The 19,014-nt window shown below is 34.3% G+C and overlaps 2 protein-coding genes across 6 annotated transcripts in view; both read left to right on the forward strand.

The window, feature by feature from the left end:
• Window positions 1–9,974, forward strand: part of LOC132140785 (CAP-Gly domain-containing linker protein 1-like) — a 60,616-nt gene extending 50,642 nt beyond the window's left edge. For 3 of the 4 annotated variants that reach the window (XM_059549761.1, XM_059549762.1, XM_059549763.1), the window contains 11 exons: window positions 544–661; window positions 1,546–1,631; window positions 2,860–2,980; window positions 3,168–3,220; window positions 3,314–3,431; window positions 5,319–5,371; window positions 5,537–5,654; window positions 5,752–5,899; window positions 7,450–7,502; window positions 8,259–8,386; window positions 8,809–9,974. In XM_059549761.1, the coding sequence (XP_059405744.1) occupies window positions 544–661; window positions 1,546–1,631; window positions 2,860–2,980; window positions 3,168–3,220; window positions 3,314–3,431; window positions 5,319–5,371; window positions 5,537–5,654; window positions 5,752–5,899; window positions 7,450–7,502; window positions 8,259–8,386; window positions 8,809–9,037 (1,225 nt within the window). In that variant the 3' untranslated portion in view covers window positions 9,038–9,974. The remainder of the gene's footprint in view (window positions 1–543; window positions 662–1,545; window positions 1,632–2,859; window positions 2,981–3,167; window positions 3,221–3,313; window positions 3,432–5,318; window positions 5,372–5,536; window positions 5,655–5,751; window positions 5,900–7,449; window positions 7,503–8,258; window positions 8,387–8,808) is intronic. The other variant, XM_059549764.1, reaches the window with a different exon arrangement.
• Window positions 9,975–10,544: 570 nt separating this feature from the next.
• On the forward strand, window positions 10,545–14,819 carry LOC132140788 (sororin-like). 2 transcript variants are annotated; one of them, XM_059549768.1, is made up of 6 exons: window positions 10,546–10,707; window positions 10,829–10,925; window positions 11,136–11,215; window positions 11,774–11,836; window positions 11,927–12,436; window positions 14,401–14,819. In XM_059549768.1, the coding sequence occupies exons 2-6, from the start codon at window positions 10,871–10,873 to the stop codon at window positions 14,479–14,481; spliced, it is 789 nt and encodes a 262-aa protein (XP_059405751.1). In that variant the 5' UTR covers window positions 10,546–10,707; window positions 10,829–10,870; the 3' UTR covers window positions 14,482–14,819. The 2 variants fall into 2 exon arrangements, with proteins under 2 accessions (XP_059405750.1, XP_059405751.1); XM_059549767.1 differs by having other exon boundaries at window positions 10,545–10,925.
• The last annotated feature ends 4,195 nt before the right edge of the window (window positions 14,820–19,014 follow it).

Consider the following 19,014-nt stretch of genomic DNA (forward strand, 5'->3'; position numbering starts at 1 on the left):
GCAATTTATACATGCTTTTTTATAGACATATAGGCTGTTTTTATAGACTCTTTTAGGTCTGGGCCTGATTTTTAGTTCTGTCATTGACCTACTTCTACCTCATATAATAAGGAATATTTGAAAATTGTCATCATCTACTTTCTCCTTCTTCAGTGGAACCAAAAAAGAGATGTTTAGGAAAATGTTCAAGCTGCTCTTTTCCATACAATGAGAGCCTAAAATGACCAGGAAATCTCTCTGAAAGAAAATGTTAAAAGCATCATAAAATTAGTCCATTATGACTTGTGAACTATACATAAGTCTTCAGAAGTCGTGCAATGGCATTTCTGTTAATCTCCAGTCACTCAGCTGGTGAAGGAATATGTGATTTGAAATCTGAAAACTTTATGCTTTTTGGAGCTGCATGCTTTTTACTTCATAGAAAGCAGCAGTGTGAACATTCCACTGAAGTGGACGCCTTGAGGGGGGAGTAAATGATGACTAAAGTTAAATTTGTTCCTTGCATGCAGAATGCACATATTATACGATCTCTCTTCTGTGCAGGGAAAGTACTTTCAAAAGTGAATCAGAAAAGGAGAAATCAGCACTTCAGCAGTCTCTTCAAACACAGAGTGGCTTGATCTCAGAAAAGGACAAAGAATTAGACTCTCTGAGAAACGAGGTAACATCTTCAACTGCTAAAGAATTTATCAGAAATAAAAAACAATGTTTTAGCGCATCCAACATTTCATTAACTGTACGTGTAAAACAATAAAAGTAGGCATATATATGGTTATGTAATTATGTCCATTGTGAAATGATTGTTCGCGATCACTGTGATCTCACGTGAGTGATTGGTTGTTGAGGAGGACAGATTATTATCATTAATGTTTTTGATTAAAGATTGTAAGAGCACATTAAAATAATAATGGAAATTGATAAATCACCTTTAACTTTATAATAATTTAGAATTATAACAAAGAAATGTCTGTTATGATTGCATGGTGACTCGAAAATTGTTTTGTTTAGAAAGTATTGCCACAAAACTTAGGAAATATACATGTGACCATAAGTGCTTACTAGTCTTAAATGTACAGTTATATTAAGTCTTTCAATCACTAGCTAGGATACATGGGTAAAATTTCACCCACCAAAATTGTCAGTAATGCATAAACAGAATTTTATCCAACTACAAAGTCAAGTATGATTTTAAGACCAGTTTACAGATCAAATAACATGAATTAGTAATAATGCAGTATTAGTATTGCTGAATAATTCTTGTAAATGCTTGAACAAAAGTATGAACTTTCACATTTCTGCTTTTTAACCTGCAGAATGTCTTAACCCTGCACCTGCAGTTTCTATTCTTTTTTGCAAACTGGAGGAAGAGTCTGTGTTATCTAAAAACATGAGATAGCAGAACTTTATGCAAATCTCTTGTCAGATGTGTTCAGAATTTTGCATAATTCTTATATTGCCTGCTTCAGGTCATCCTTGTCCTATAATGTGTATATTTTTAGATGATCAGAGGATGTTTCTAAATGCTTTTCTCTGTACTTGTTGTAGCTGGATGCTTTGAAGCAGCAGAACTCACAGTATCAAGAGAGTCTGAGTTCTGACAGTCAGAAGATCTGCAGCCTCCGTAAAGAGATGTGAGTGTCTTCAACAGCTTTCAGTCAGTTTAAATCTTGCCTCACACTGCTAATGGTATTTATTAAGTTTTCTTTGTTTGTAATTCAACTATATTTAGATAATACTAGGGAAGGAAAACTTTCTTTCCTTCTTATAGGAAAAGGTATAGTTCACCCTAAAATGAAAATTTTGTTGTAATTTATTCACCCTCATGTAATTGATCTCTCTCTCTCTCTCTCTCTCTCTCTCTCTCTCTCTCTCTCTCTCTCTCTCTCTCTCTCTCACTCACTCACTCACTCACTCACACACACAAACAAGTTATTTTAAAGAATTAAAGGTAAGCAAACAGATTCTGGTCCCCATTAACTTCCATAGTATTATTTTCAGGACTATGAAAGTCAGTGCCTACCAGCTACTGTTTGGTTACCCACATTCTTCAAAATACCTTCTCTAGTGTTAGAAAAGACAGAAACTCATACAGGTGTGGAACTGCTTGAGGGTGAGTTAAAGACGACAGAATTAAAATTTTTGGGGTGAACCATCCTTTTGAATGTTTAGTTTGAAATGTGAATATATATATGTGACCCTGGACCACAAAACCAGTTTTAAGTCGCTGGGGTATATTTAAGCAATAGCCAACAAAACATTGTATGGTTCAAAATTATCGTTTTTTTTTTTATGCCAAAAATCATTAGGGTATTAAGTAAAGGTCATGTTCTATGAAGATATTTTGTAAATTTCCTACTGTTAATGTATCAAAACTTAATTTTTGATTAGAAATATACATTGCTAAGAATTCATTTGGACAACTTTAAAGTAGATTTTCTCAGCATTTAGATATTTTTGCACCCTCAGATTCCATATTTTCTGTATATCTGCCAAATTTTGTGCGATCCTAATAAACCATACATCAATGGAAAGCTTTTTTATTCAGCTTGCAGGTGATATCTAAGTCTCAATTTCGAAAAATGGACAATTGGTTTTGGGGTCTATGGTCACATATATGGACATACACCCCATTTTAGTACTATATAATGCCTGTGTGACAAGCACATGGTCTACAGTAAATAGCGGTCACCAAAGTTTTAGTGTAACAGTCTTTGCAAATATAGCCTAATTAATAGATTAGATAATTGTTGAGAGCTGCTTCGTTTTATAGTTGTTTCAAGAACAAGTGGAATAGGAATCCTTTGTGATTTCACTTTGTGTCTCTGTGTTGTCTGAATAAACGCTGGTTGTGTGTTTCAGTGAGGAGATGAAACAAGCTGCTGCTGAAAAAGCCCAGGCAGTGGAGGCTCTGAAAGATGAGAAGGAAAAGTTAACCATGGAACTTGCCAGCAGCCACAAAGACAGTAACATTCTGCTAAATGTATGTTAACCGATTGTCTAGATCATTAAGCACAATTCATTTTTGTTTGATTTCAAAGCAGTTTTCAATGCTAAAAAATGAAATGGATCAATGATGTGTTTTATGTAAATTATTTAGTTTTAAATGCAATGTTGCGATGATTGATGTGTTAAATCTGAGAGGTATATTTGTTTCATCCTGAATACAGCTCAAAAAGGAGTGCGACAACCTTAATGATCAATTAAAGGAGATGAAAATAAGGCAAGGAACAACAGAGAATTTATTTATGGAGTCGTGTATCAAGGAATTTGTTTAATTGTTTCAACTATATCCCACAATCTGTCTTCTGCACAGGGAAAGCACTCTAACAACCGAATCAGAAAAGGAAAAAGCAGCACTTCAGCAGTCTCTCCAAACACAGAGTGCCTTGATTTCAGAAAAGGACAAAGAATTAGACTCTCTGAGAAATGAGGTAGTGTGGCTGTTTATGTAATATTTTTGTATGTTTTGATTAGAATAATAGTGGTGATCTCAGTACGAGAACATATTGACATCCAAAATAAATTAATTCAAAATTGTTGAAGAGCAGAGTAAAATGGACTTGAGGCTATCTTTTGTCAAAGTAATTTAATTTATTTGAGCATTGTGAAGATATAATACATTTTTCACATTTTTACCAATTTACCTTTATTTGCAGAGCACAATGTCCAAGCTTTACAGAAATTTTTACATAGACATCAGGACTTTCTGAGGACACTACAGTTTGCAACCTAAACCCTAATATTGCAACTGTTTGATTCATAAAGTAGAGATGTAGGCTATTATATTTGTGCGTGAGGTCCATTATAACATTTTGGCCTACATCTTGTGAATGCAATGTTCTTTAGAAAACTTGGTTACACATGGCCAATATCATAGTCTGAAAAGCCCCACCAAATTTAATAAATTTCTGATTTTCATGGGGGCTAAAAGCTAATTCTGAATGATTAGCGATTTATCTGTATTTATATGTAAATGATGGTCGATGGGCTGTAATACTTATATTGTCCATAAGCATGTCTCTTGTATTTTTCTAAGCTGTTTCATCAAACCCTAACTTACAAAATTAGTGGAGATTCTAAATTCAAGTAAACTCTTAAGTACAAACACACTTAACAGTACATACATTAGTATTTATTTACATGAGCTTCTAGTACTTGAACCCCAATAATTGCTGATTGTGCATATATTTCAAATATAATAATTATAGTGATACATTTACACACCATATTTGTAAAGCAATTCTCCAAGCTGCAACATTTCTTAAAATATATGACTTTCACTATTGCGTATTATTACTTTTGGACAGTTTGTTTTTGTTCAGAGACTGGAACTGTGGAGTTTTTCCCTTGTAAAGGCCATTGCTCACTGAGTCCAAAATGTTTGTCTCTTAAAAAAAAAATAATTTGGTTCGGGTTTAATTTTCTGCAATTTCCGAATGTCAAGGTCATTTACTCAGTCTTGCGACACAAAGTACTGTAAAGATCCTTGCATAGTGAGTTCTGAGGATTTTTTTTCTCAGAATAGATTCATAGATTCGCTACAGGAGGCCTGTGATCACCCCCTGGAGCCGTCTGAGACAATTTTTTTTTTAATGGCAGGGCGCTTTTTATTTCATGTCTTTTGGACTGAAGGAATGCAACACCCGTTGAGTGCCATGAAATGGCTTGAAAGATCAAAGACAATTTTTTATATAACTCCGACTGGATTAGTCTGAAAGAAGAAAGTCATATACACCTAAGATGCCTCGGGAGTGAGTAAAATGCAGCCTAATTTTCATTTTTGGTTGAACTAACCCTTTAATAAGGATGGGGAACTTTCCTTCCTCTCTATATCTCAGGATTCGATGGACCCAATTTCTTTCTTTTTTTAAGAAGCGAGGGGACTACAAAATCCTGCTTGGAGACTGTATTTAGTACTGTTTTGCAAATTTTTTCACAACAGATTATTTAATACGCATTGGACTCCATGTGCAAGGTTTCTGTGCATGATGAATTTTTAGGATGATGGATATGAAAAAAAACGCATATGAAAATTTCGGACTCCGTGTGCAAGAACCTTTAGTCTTTATTATTGTGGTATATTAATTTTCAGATAAATCAGTCCTGAAATTGCACATATAAAATTAATACAAGTGTTTTACAGGTCAGGGTTACTAGGGCAGAAATATCTTTATATATTTTTTTTTTATTATTTATTCATGCTATTGGAATTATGTGAGCTATGGTTTCTAAATTATAGGCTCTTTTACTAAGTTGCAAAATATTTTGTTAATAATTTTGTACTTTTTGCATAAATATTGATTTGTTCCTCCTTACAGTTCAAAAAGGAGTGTGACAGCCTTAATAGTCAATTGAAGAAGATAAAAATGAGGTGAGCAACTACAGGAACTTTTATACTATTTTGATTATCATGTGTAGATATCTTTGCTTTGTTTTTTTTTTTTGTTTTTTTTTTTTTAATATAGACATTCTTGACCATACATTCCTGCATTATGAATGGAGAATACTCACATCATGCAATCTGTCTTCTGTACAGGGAAAGTACTTTAACAAAAGAAACGGAAAAAGAGAAGGAAGAACTACAGCAATCTCTCCAAACAAAGAGTGCCTTGATCTCAGAGAAGGACAAAGAATTAGACTCTCTGAGAAACGAGGTCTACGAATCTTTTTGAATTATGGTTTGTGTGTGTGTGTGCAAATTTCTGTTTTGCTTGATTTTTTTTCTTTTTTCTTTGCGGTTCTTGCAAGCAGATAGCAGGTCTGCATGATATGACACAGGTACTGCAGTCCAATCTGAAGTCTCACAAGAGTGAGAATACTTTACTGCAGGATCGAGTGAAGAATCTGGAGACGAGTTTAGCTGACGCTCAGATCACCAGCAAAGGAGATGATGCCTCAGGTACAACGCTACAACTTTTTATTCCAGCAGTTAAAAGTAAATAAAACGTTTTGAAATGCACATTTGAAAAAAAAAAAAAATGAAAATAATTACAAAAATATAAAATGTAAATATAAAAGACTGTAGTTCTGCCATTGCATTTTGGGATCAAACTTTGCTTAGAAATACCTATATGCTGTAACTGTTACCTTAAACTGACCTAAATCTAACTTATTATAAGTGTGTTGTACTTGTAGACCCATTTCAAATCTTACATTTTTAAGTAAAATACTAGAGAAAATCGTTTTTAATCAGTTGAGTACATTCTTAAATGATAATTAGAAACTAGAGATGTTTCAGTCTGGGTTTAGAAAATATCATAGTACAGAGACCGCTCTTATTAAAGTAGTAAATGATATAAACATAAACCTTGACAGAAATTGGCCTTCAGTTCTGGTGCTTCTTGACTTGAGTGCAGCATTTGATAAAATAGATCACCAGATTCTTTTAAATAGATTAAGTGACTTTGTTGGTCTATCTGGAACAGTTTTAAATTGGTTTATATCATATCTTAGTGAAAGAACATTTGTAGTATCCATTAATAGTACCTTGTCTGAATATTATAAAGTACCATGTGGGGTTCCTCCAAGTGGCAAAAAACTTAGGAGTTGTCTTTGATTCTGATTTTAATTTTAAAGCACATGTACGCAATATTACTAAAACAGCATTTTATCATCTCAAGAACATTGCTAAAGTAAGATCATTTCTCTCTTTGAGCAATACAGAAAAATTAATGCATGCATTTATTACTAGCAGACTTGACTATTGTAATGCCCTTCTTACAGGTCTACCAAAGAATACAATTAACCAATTACAATTAATCCAAAATACCGCCGCTCGCATATTGACAAAAGTCAAAAAAAGAGATCATATTACACCTGTATTAAAGTCATTACACTGGTTACCTATTAGATTTCGAATTGATTTTAAAAATATTTTATTAGTTTATAAGGCATTGCACGGACTTGCTCCTGACTATCTTTCAAATATGATTACAGTATATGAACCGAGAAGGACTCTGAGATCTTCAGATTCTTTTCTTTTAAATGTACCTTGTAGTAGAACAAAAAAATTTGGTAATGCTGCTTTTAGCCGTTATGCTCCTCACCTCTGGAACAACCTTCCAGAGAACATAAGATGTGCTGAAAACATTAATAGCTTTAAATGTAAATTAAAAACATATTTTTTTAGTCAGGCCTTCCTATAAAATCTTATGAAACCTTTCTATATTGTGCTTTGCTTTGTTGTAATGATGTATTTTTATTTATTTTTACTCATACTTTGATTTTTATAAATTCAATTTTTATCATGTATCTTAATGGGTTTAATTAACTTTTTTTTTTTTTTTTGTTCTTTTAATTTTATTAATTGCTGTTACTATTGTTTCCTTGTCAAGCACTTTGAATTGCATTAACTTGTTTAGAAAAGTGCTATATAAATAAAAAATGTGCTTGCTTGCTTGCTTATGTTTAATCTACATGACAGATTTGTATGTTTTACGCTCCAACCAGATGATTCTGCTTTAAAAGCATGGAAGGAGGCAAAGGAGAATGCTGAGCGGCAGGTATGTAGAGTGGAAAGTTTTATCTTTATAATGTATATCTTTGTCCATTATTGTAATGGCATACTGTTAGTTTGGCCCACTGTCCTATAACATCAGATACACTCTAAATCGTGCTTTAAAAAAGTTTGCTTAAATTAACCTCTAACTTTTTTTTAATGCAATTTCTTTTTAGGCATTTGACGCACAGAACTTTTTTAATTTATTATTTATTTATTTTTTATCTAAGTTGTCTACAAATTTAATTAAATTAATCTGATTAAAAGTTGCACAATTAAATTTAATCAGTATTCTAATTATAATATATAGGATATTTTTGTCAGAATCTTCTCATGAATCTCTTTACTTTTGTTGTCCATGGTAAGTTAAAACTGGCTTTTTAACACATTTACAGATATTTTTGTGTGTAAAAGAATTCCTACAAATTTGAATTTGTGGTTAACCATCACAAACATCACATACAGATTCAATTAGTTGTTTTATATAGTTTATTATAGTTTATTTTTTATTTGTTTCTCACCATAAATATAGCTGTGGTAGCTGGTGTGGAGCTAAATTATAAACTATAAATCAATCGTATAGGTATATATAAGCAATGCCATAAGAATAGATGCCATATAATAATCTTAGAAAAATTGGACAGGCTTTCTGCAGGTTTATAATATTATAAATGTATGAATTGCACATTTGAATTGAGAAACTTGTTGATTAATTAATTTATTTATATTATTATTATTATTATTTATTTTTTTTGGAAAGGTTGAATTCCTGAACTCGGTTATTGTGGATCTTCAGAGGAAGAACGAAGACCTAAAATCGAAACTAGAGAAGATGGCTGAAGCAGCGCTCAATGGAAATGGTCCAAGTGAAATGGACAGTCATAACAGGTGTTTTGTTTTTAAATGTCAGCATACAATCCCAAGAATTCACCATTATTATTATTATTTTATTTTTTTTATCTTCAAACTGATTTTTCACTTAATTGGTAGCTTTACTGATTTTATATTAGTTGATTTTGGGTATGTAGAGATTTTGTAACTTGGTTTTCAATTCTTCAAACAAAAATGTCAATCTGTGTACATACATACATAGAAAAGTATTTCTAAATGTATAATATTTTTTACTTAATTCATATGTATTGTTTAGAATTAAATTTATTATTTCAGCTTGGGTTATCCATGCTTCATCCATCATTTTATTATGATGATATGCAAAATGTGTAAAAAATAAACTGAATAAAAAATTTCAAACAAAAAAGCTGTAAATACACTGTTACATAGTATCTTACACCCTTGTCTTCTCTACCTAGTCACACCGAGTCAACGATTAAAAAGAAACCCCCTCCCCGTGTCTTCTGTGACATATGTGACTGCTTTGACCTACACGACACAGAGGACTGTCCCACACAGGACCAGATGCTAGATTCCCCACCACACACCACCTATCACGGCAGTCCCAATGATGAAAGACCTTACTGTGACATCTGTGAGGTCTTCGGCCACTGGACGGAGTCCTGCAATGACGATCAAACTTTCTAGGGTCCTGCTTCCATGATCCCGCAACATTTGTATGTAATTGCAATACTATGCCTTGAATCAAACAGTGCACAAAAGACTATTGTAAGTTTGTGTGGGTTTTCACTTGTGTGTTTACCACCATGTAAGCCTAAACCTTTCAGTCACTTAAAAGCAAGCATCTGTAGTTTACTCAGTAGCAAATTTACCTGCCTTTTATTGCACTGAATGACTATTAGGATGAAAGAGGGTTTTAAGTTCACTTTGAAATAACCTTGTAGTGAATGCTAATTCTTTATATGGTGGTTAACCATGAAATCTGGAATCAACGGTTCTCTTATATGGTTAAAAGGTTGTAGATCTTTGAACTTCAGTGCTGACTTCTAGTGGAAGGGAGGCTTGATTTCTCAACAGCCTTTCACATATCAACGAGTTTGGATGCTGTAAGAGAAGTGTTAATATAAAAAGTAAGTTATTCTAGGATTGTGAAAATTTCAAAATTTATATATAAAAAAAAAACCGTAAATAAGTATGTTTCAATCATTTATTACCTTTAAGAATGACTGTTATGAAAATTGCAACTTTAGCCTGGAAAGAAATGGAGGGGAAAAAAAAGAACGATCATCTCACTGTTTTTGTTTCTTTGAAGTCATCATATGTTTCCCAGGTTGTTTGTGAGACATTTATTTGTACAAATATCAAAGTGGGGGACATTTTTTTTTGAAAATAAACTTCAAGAAATATCTTTTAAGTGCAAAAAATATTCTTTGTTGTGTTGTATGTTAATGCCAATGTGCTGCTCAAAAAAACTGTGTATGGCCCTAAAGAGCATCCTGAGCTGTCTGCAGAAAATGTAGGGCTATTTGGCTCTTGTCCAAGCCAGAAATTGTTTTTGACCTTAAACTGACTGACAAATGAAGCAGTGAGTTACAATAAACATTGTTTTCCAATAAGTTTTAAATTGTCTGATGTGGTCAGTTATAACCATCAAATATATCAGCGCTTCCCAACCTTTTATATATATATATATAAACTGAACAAAAATAAATGCATCATTTTAACTAAATTGCTGTCGAGAAAGGTCGATGTACACATTTCTAATAACAAAAGTACATTTTTTTTTTCATAAATACTTGTAATCAAGTTTAAAATGTATTAAAATGCGTATAGATTCCTTGTTCAGCCTAAATTTGATTGTCATGTTTTAAGGTAAAATATAAAAAATAGGCTTGTGTTCAAGCTATTACCTCAGCCTATAATTACCTACAAGTCAATTTATACAATGCTGACAGATAGACACTGATTATCACCTGATTATCACCAATTCTCCTCAGAATTAAATGTATGAAAAAACATATAAAAAGGGACATGGAATGTATCACTTGGGTCATTGGGTAATTTTTCTGGGAAAATACTGTATTTTTTGTCTTATCTGTACTATCCAAAATATCCTGATATGAAGATGATTCGTCTGTCTCTGAACCTTGAAGCGCCCCCTAAAGGAAAACACATGTTTAACGCACAGGAAGTAGTTGGTTTAGCTCCACCCCCTGCATCCGCCATCTCCTGTTCCTACATGGGAAGGCGGGCGAATTTGAAAGAAGAGTATATTCGTTTACGTCAAAAAACATAGAAATTTGTATTATTTGTTTTATACAATTCCACAGAACCGACCATACAGCAGATTGGACCGTGTAAGTAAAGCTAAGGCACAACAACTTTAGTATAACGTTGCATGCATCGTTTTTGTTGTAATCGTGGCATTGTTCATTTCTCGTGTGTCCGTCGTGTTGGCTAACGTTAACTGTCTAGCAACAGTTTGCCGTTTCTGGATCTGTAACGTTATTGTCTTGCAAGATGAGCAACAAAACCACACGATTACCGTCGAGGAAAAGCAGCGATGAAATCAGAGGTGAGTGTTATTACTTTGAACACTATATTTAACGTTAACGTTAGTCTTTTAACAAGGTTGTTAATAATTTAACGTTATTCGTTATGTAAGCGAATGTCGAAGGAATAATGAATGCATAAATGACAGATAACACGACTTTATAATACTAAAAGTATGCTCTGTTTTGTGTTAGTTGTGTTTTTCTATAAAAAGTTTACTGTTTGTACATAGATTCAAACGGAAAGAGTCCACCACGAAGGAGGTCCTGCAGGTTGTCTGCAAATGATGAAAGTCTGGCCTCTAAAGTTGTGGTGAGTTCGCTAAAGTCAGTCACTGATTGATAAATGCTAGGAATAAATGGAAAGAAAGAAAACAAGACGTCTCGTATTTACTTCCATAAATGAAAGTAGAAGCTGATTTTCTGTTGCGAGTTGACAAGCAAGGTTTTTTGCTCATTACAAGTATACATTTGTTGCAATTTTTGTTTTTCTGGCTCACTGTTAAAACTGGTTAAGTGAATCATTTATAAATCCAAAACAATTTTGTTACCTTGATGACTTGTTTGAGGTATTATAGCTGAAAAACAAATATAGATATGATTGTCTAAAATACGTAATATTAGTTATATTAATTCTACTGCATATTTTAATGCTTATGATGTATGGGGTTATGTTCTGGAGATATTAGAAGTATTGTGTGATGTCATCATTTTGATAAAATGGTAACTTTCTAGCGTTCAGCTCTCATTAATTTAAACTGTTTTTTGTTGAAAAGTAGTTATTTTTAAGCAGCTTTGTGGGTGATTGTTGGTCTTGTTGGTGTCATATTTACAAAAAAAAAAATATATATATATGTCTCTCACATTTAAGGCTCCACCTGTGGCTGTGAAACGGTCAATCACTGTTAGGAAAATTGCACCCAGGAAAACTCAGGTATTTCTTACCAACTCTACCCAGTACATGTTTGTTTTTTTGGACTCTACCAAAAATACATAATGTTGTCATTTAAAAATGTTCCTCTAGGCCCTGTCTGACAATAACAAGGAGAATGTGGAAAGATTATCTGTAGTGCCGACAAAGCTGTCCAGAGTCTTGACATCGTCCCCAGCTGTGGCAACAGTGCCCAAGACAGCTGTTCTCTCGCCCATCCTGCCTCCTTCCTCTCCATCTTCTCACCCCAAAGAATCGGAGCAGGACCCCGTTTGGTCCCAAAAAGTGCGACGCTCCTACAGTCGCTTGAGTATGGGGGAAAAGTCCTTTGAAAGCCCCAAATCCTGTCATGCACCTTCCACTTCTCCCAACAACCGAGAGACCCTGTTTGGTTTTGAGAGGCTTCAGACACCTGAGGTGATGCGTAAAACTGAGGGATCTAGAGTAGCTCCTCTGGGCTCTATGTCCATCTCACTGGGTTCTTTCAACATGTCCGCTGCTGATGACAGCACGTCAAACCCACCAGAAATTGATCAAAACATCCCAGGTGTGTGCCTGGGGAAGAAGAAGACAACCAGGCGGAAGCGCGTACAACTGATAAAGGTGAGAGTGAGTTGGGGAAGAAGGAGGATATAGTGATCTAAAACATCTCTTTAAATGTAAAGGTGGAGTGAAATGGAAATTTGCTAAAAATGCACTCAACCTCAGGCCATCCAAGATGTAGATGAGTGTTTCTTCATCAGAACAGATTTTGAAAACATCAGTTAGTACATCAGTTCAGTACATCAGTTGCTCACCAATTGATCCTCTGCAGTGAATGGGTGACATCAGAATGAGTCCAAACTGCGGATAAAAACATCACAATAATCCACAAGTAATCCACACAACTCTAGTCCATCAATGAATGTCTAGTAAAGTGAAAAGCTGTGTGTTTGTAAGAAACCAATCCATATAGAAGACGTTTTTAACTTCAAACTGTTTCCCCCTTTGGTGCGGTTTGTTTGGGCAGGTGAGAAAGCAGCAATCGCACTCGGGTGCGCACCAAAAGCGGACCAAACAAGCGTACCGAGAGGTGGTCTCGGTACGCTTTCAAACGAACTCTGGAGCGGTTCGTTTGTGGTGAGAATGTGATCCGGCCTCGAACAGACCCGACTGCAAAAAGTACTGATCATTTTTGGACTAAACCAGCTGCTGTAGTCAGCTGCGTTGTGCATTATGGGATGAGGAAGTGTTTGTTGACCGTTTGCACTTTAGCATGGCAGCTCGTGGACAAACTTGGAGTAGTGAGGAGGTGCGGAGCCTCATAGAAATTTGGTCAGATGACCATGAGCATGTCAGAGTTAAGAAGAATTAATGCACGCCTCTGCTTGAAGTTACGCGTGATTTCCGCTCGCCGATTGCAGTGCATTAGAACGTTGTTTTCAAGTCGCATCCGCACTTCATTATAAAAATGTATTTTTTGCATATTGTGGTGTAAACAAACAATGTAATAGATTATGGCCAGGGACAAAACCAGCCCGCACAGTTGTGTTGTCTCTGTGTTGTTTGCTGGCTTTTCCTCTTATGTTGGAATTTTCCCACTCGTAAATTCTGACCAATCGAAAAGCAGTTTAGGAAATACGTCATGGCCAATGAGTGATGTAGATGTTGTCATGTGACTGCATTTTGGTTAGTTTCAACTGGTACGGACCAAAGCAATCAGTGTGGTGTGAAAAGGAACCAAAAAAGCTGAAAAATGCTACAATGTATAATTGTTTGCCCTTGGTTCGGGCCAAATGAATCGAACTAGAGATGTGAAAGCACCCTTAGATGCGAGAAGACAACACTAGAGAAAGTTATGGATTGTAGATTCAGAAGTAGTGGTTTATAAAGAAAATGCCTGAACTGATTTATTTACAAAACACAAAATGCTTATTGGGCAGCGTTTACACTTGACATTATCAATGTGACCTGTATCCGGATGTTTCCACATACACATTGAATAGACAAGTGTAAACGCACTTCTGATCGGAATGTCATCTGATCAGCGTGTCCTGGTCCAAAGGTAGTCAAGGACACATCGGATCTCTGTGTAATGTAAATGCAATCCAGCCATCATGTCTGCATTCGCAGGTAGACGTCACGCAAAACGCCACCCCCTCTCTCACGAACTGTCAGAAAAAAAGATGAAGAACACCCATGTAGAGACTAGTGAGACTCTTACACTTATCTTTGATTTGTAAAATGAAAAAAATTCTAAAGAAAACCCACCACTTCAGGTTGACTCTGCATCGGGCCATTCTCTGCAGACTTAAATATTGTGCGGGAAAGATGGATCAAATCGGTTATCTAGATAGAAAAGTCAGTTGATGTTGCCAAGTGTAAACGTGCCATGTTCTGATTGACTGATGATGCGATATGCAAGCATAAACGCAGCCTTAGATGCAACCCTAATTAAACGCACCTGATTCAACTAAAAACTACACTATCTGAAAACTACATGGTATGTGTTGGAGCAGGGTAGGAACTAAACACCCCTTATTAAACAACCTGATTTACTTGTTTTAATTTTTTTCCTGCTCTTTCAGATGTCAGAGTTGGACGTTCTTGCTGCAAAGATGAATGCTGAGTTTGAGGAAGCCGAAAGTTTTGAACTGGTTGTTGAATGAAATTTCTAAAGAGCCCCATGCGCTCAGGACATTTTCAGGACACGTCATACCTTTCAGCTTATTACTTTTATTATTGTTTATTATGCTTACTGCCCGCTGTTTCTTCCTGTTCACAAAATCTTAACTTGGCATGTTTAAAGAGATCAAACAGTTTTGTTCTGATAATTTTTCAAAATGCCACAATCATCAGTAAATCTCTAAATTACAATGGTGAAAAACTTGTTGGTCTTTCTTTTTGGTTATTTCAGTGTTTTTTGTTGTTTGTTGTTGTTTTTCATATTTGATGAATCCGTTTTGTTAACTTTTGTCATTTTAATAAATAGCCTTTTGTAGTAGTAGCCTGTCAGAGTTGAAACTGCATCCTTTTGTTAAAAGTTTCAAGTATTTTTCCTATGATAAAATGTCGGCAAAAGGGATGATCACTGGTACAATATGTAATACACTTTTCATATGACCTATTTCATAAATTCTGTCTGGCTAGATGACATGTTTAAGAAATAGATATAGGTATTTTTAAATTATAGATAAGTTGAACTATAGACATTTCAAATGTTTTAAAATATTTTTTTTTTATTTCGAATCAAATACAGAAATCAGTATGAGCAGTCATTGCTGCATGTTGTGATTTAACTATGCCTCACCACTAGAGTAAGCCCCTGATCATATTATTCATATGCGCAACTATTCTTTACTATGTTCCAACATGGTTCCAGAACATTTGTTTAGTTGTATGCAGTGTGATCAGCATGTCAGTACAATCCATCCATCAATAATCTAACAACCTGAGTACAGCTGGAGTGGATCAATGCATGCTGAGGAGTCTGTACCATGAAACTGGATTAGCTGGCTAGCCAGGTTTTTGTTTCAATCCTGGGTTTTAGGTATCACGAAAGTGGCTTGGTTTTAGCAGCATTTATAGCCATAGTAACTTGTGCTGCACAGCTAACCTGCTCCAGTTTTTCTGCTGTTGTACTGCTGTGCTTTAGCACCACGTTGGATTTTTCTGTCCCAGTGTAATTCTCTGTCATTTTAAAATTAAAATAAAGTACATAATAAACAAAATTATATTCACCCCATCATTATTTAACAGCCTAGGCTAGGTGAAGTTTGCAGGCAAGATAACTGACACGAATGTCTCCCTAAACAAGATACACGTGTGCAAGTGAATCACGTTTAGTAGCTTGATTACAAGAAATCTTTGGTCTCACAACTATATTAAAATCAGACCAGTCAGAGCAGTTGATTTAATTTAAATCAACAACAAATGTCTAAGTATTTTATTATTCATGTATTTAATACATGAAATCACCTGCTCTGACTGGTCTGATCTTTTTTTAAAATTGTAATCAACCTAAACTGACTCAAGTCAATATTCTGAAAAAATAACTGATTCATTCTATAAAGCCTATGGTATCATGTTTGAATTCTAAGGCCTCTAAATTGCCAACATGATCAAATCTATGATGAAAGCCATATTTATTTAGCGAGTAAAAGCCCTTGTAGTAAAAAAAAAAAAAAAAAAAGAATGAAACGGATGGCCTCACATTAATTGGTAGCAGCTGGTCGCTTATGACAGGCCCACATTGCAATAGTTTTTATATAAATATTAATATTGCATATTGATATACATCTATAACTGATAAACAAAAAACACTTATGACTCAAAAAAACCACTAATTTTTTTAAATATATATATATATATATATTGTTTAGTCTCAATAATCTCAAAAGAAAATTACTTCATATTCGTTCATATTATTTCTGATAATTACTTCATATGTCAGGCTTTACATGATTAATTTTACATTCTGGAAAACAGCAAAACATTTTGAAGCTATTGTGTTGGCTGGATTAAACAGGAAACTGGGAAGCTCTTCAATTTAATGAAAACAAAAAAAGACAAATTTCCTCACATTACAAAACAAAACGAGAAGAAACCATGTTAATTAATGCAAAAAAAAAAAGTTTTAATATAGATGGCAGGAAAACAATTAGTTTAGCTAAAACAATTAGTAAAAAAACAATTAGTTTAGCTGCAGCATGTCAACAGATCTTCAAGGGCCTGTACCATGATGGTGGCTAAACAAACTCAGGGTTACAGGATTAGTTTTGAGTTGACAAAACCAAACCACACCAATCTGGCTTTGCTGGTACCATGATGCTGATCATCAGCTTTCTTTGTCAACTCAGGCTTTGCTCCTGAGTTTGTGGAGCACGTGCACATGAATGTGTGACATGACTTGCCTTGCAACACAGAGCATGTGTGATTCACTTCTTGTGAGAGGTCCAATGAGATTCATTTGCTAAAGGTTAAGAGATAGAATATGAAGCAAAAAATGCATAAGTGTTTTTTGTTTATCATGGATGTCATGGATGTATATCAATATGCAATATTGTTTATATACAAACTATTGCAAAATAGGCCTGTCATAAGCGACCAGCTGTTGAACTGCCACCAATTAATGCGAGGTGAGCGGTTTCATTATTCTTTTTTTTATACTACAAGGGCTTTTACTCTGGTAAAAGTAACAGGCCTTAGAATTCAAACATGATACCGTAGGCTTTATAGAATTAATCTCTTATTTTTCAGAATATTGACTTGAGTGAAAAGCAGAATATCTGACTCAGTTTAGGTTGTACCCAATTAAAAAAAAAGATAAGACCAGTCAGAGCAGGTGATTTCATGTATAAAATACATGAATAATAAAATACTTAGACATTTGTTGTTGATTTACATTAAATCACCTGCTCTGACTAGTCTGATTTTAATATAGTTGTGAGACCATGACAAAGATTTCTTGTAATCAAGCTACTAAACGTGATTCACTTGCACACATGTATCTTGATTAGGGAGGCATTTGTGTCAGTTATCTTGCCTGCAAACTTCACCTAGCCTAGGCTGTTAAACCATGATGGGGTGAATATAATTTTTTTATACTTGTATTTTAATACATTTATGAACTTTATTTTATTTTAAAATGACAGAGAATTACACTGGGACAGAAACATCCAACGTGGTGCTACAGCACAGCAGTACAACAATAATCAATGAGGGGTGAATAGTTCCAGAAGACACGTTGGCAATGAATTCACATACTGTTATGGCCATGTGTGAATTCTGGTATTATATAATAAAAGGAAGTTGATAGGAAATGATCATCCTTGTATGGCTTTTAATTTAGGACTCAGCTGTAATTGGGTCTGTGGCTATTTGTTCTTTTTCTGAAGGTTACATTTCATTCCAGTTTGACATTGATTACGGTTGGGTGCCTCACCAGTGTTACATAATTGATCATTGATTGTTTCTAGCATGGAATGGAATGAACAAATTCATACCTACCTAGCCACAGACCCTGGAGATTCCCCTACAATTCTAACAGGAATTTCCCTTTTATCCCCCAATGTAGGTGTTGCTGTTTCTCATCCTGTGGCTTATTTAAGCAAAAAATGTACAAGTGACTTCTATGAATAAAACTACTTCACAGTTAAATATTTTCTTTCTTAATATAACTTTATATTTGCAATAAAATACAACCTCATGTGCCTTACTTGAACAAAAGGGTATAAGTGGTTGTGCAATTTTGGAATATAGTCACAATATAAATAGCATCATTAGGCGCAACACAGCACGGCCTCTGTTGTTATGAACAAAATAAATCATATATAAACAAATCATAGATAAACATTCAAAATGTTTTTTTTTTTTGCTACCATAATGTAATGAAGCTATAGAAAAATGGAGACTGTTCAGATACATTGCAGTCAGGTCAAAGCAGTTGCACTGCTGGCTTTGAAATATGCATTTTTAGGTTTTATAGCATGAATCAGAGGGTTTTCATTATATTCCAGAATCATTAAACATTTAGGGATGCTAGATGACTGCTCTGAGGTGTACGTATCCAAATTATAGCAACTTCCTAGCTTGCAGGGAAAGACAAAAAAATCATAGCAATGGGCTTTGCTGTGAAATTTTGCAAATTAAGTTCCTTTGTAAACGTGTGTGTAATTGCTTTTGTTTGTAATGTGGTTAATTTTTATAATTCTCATAGTATTCTCCTGAGTGTGTTCCTTGTCAGTTAAAAACTTTAGATTTGGATTCTCTTTATACATGATAAATATTGTTTGGATTGTCTTTTGCAATGTTTTTACATTGTTATTCTGAAATATAGTAGTTATTATTACCCTAACAATAGATGGTCAGTATTATTTTAATTATTATAATTAGGAATGTACTATATCAAGTCAAATACAGTATAATAAAATATAACAGAAATCAACCCAAAATAACACAAAAATACTTGTGAACTTATATCAGAAGTATATTCAATTGCTACTCTATTTAGTTTTTATATCATAAGGTTTCATAGTTGTTTTTTCCCTATGGCATCAGTGCTGTGATCAGGATGGTTAAATGATGGCATGGACGCTAAGGGGAAACATGTGCCTGTGAACGTGTATTATGATTAATGTTGTAAATTCAAATTGATTCTCAATGATTCCATTCTCAAATTGAATCATCATCCCTGTTGCATT

Source organism: Carassius carassius, chromosome 5, assembly GCF_963082965.1.
Source record: "Carassius carassius chromosome 5, fCarCar2.1, whole genome shotgun sequence".
In the NCBI taxonomy this organism is placed as follows: domain Eukaryota; kingdom Metazoa; phylum Chordata; class Actinopteri; order Cypriniformes; family Cyprinidae; genus Carassius; species Carassius carassius.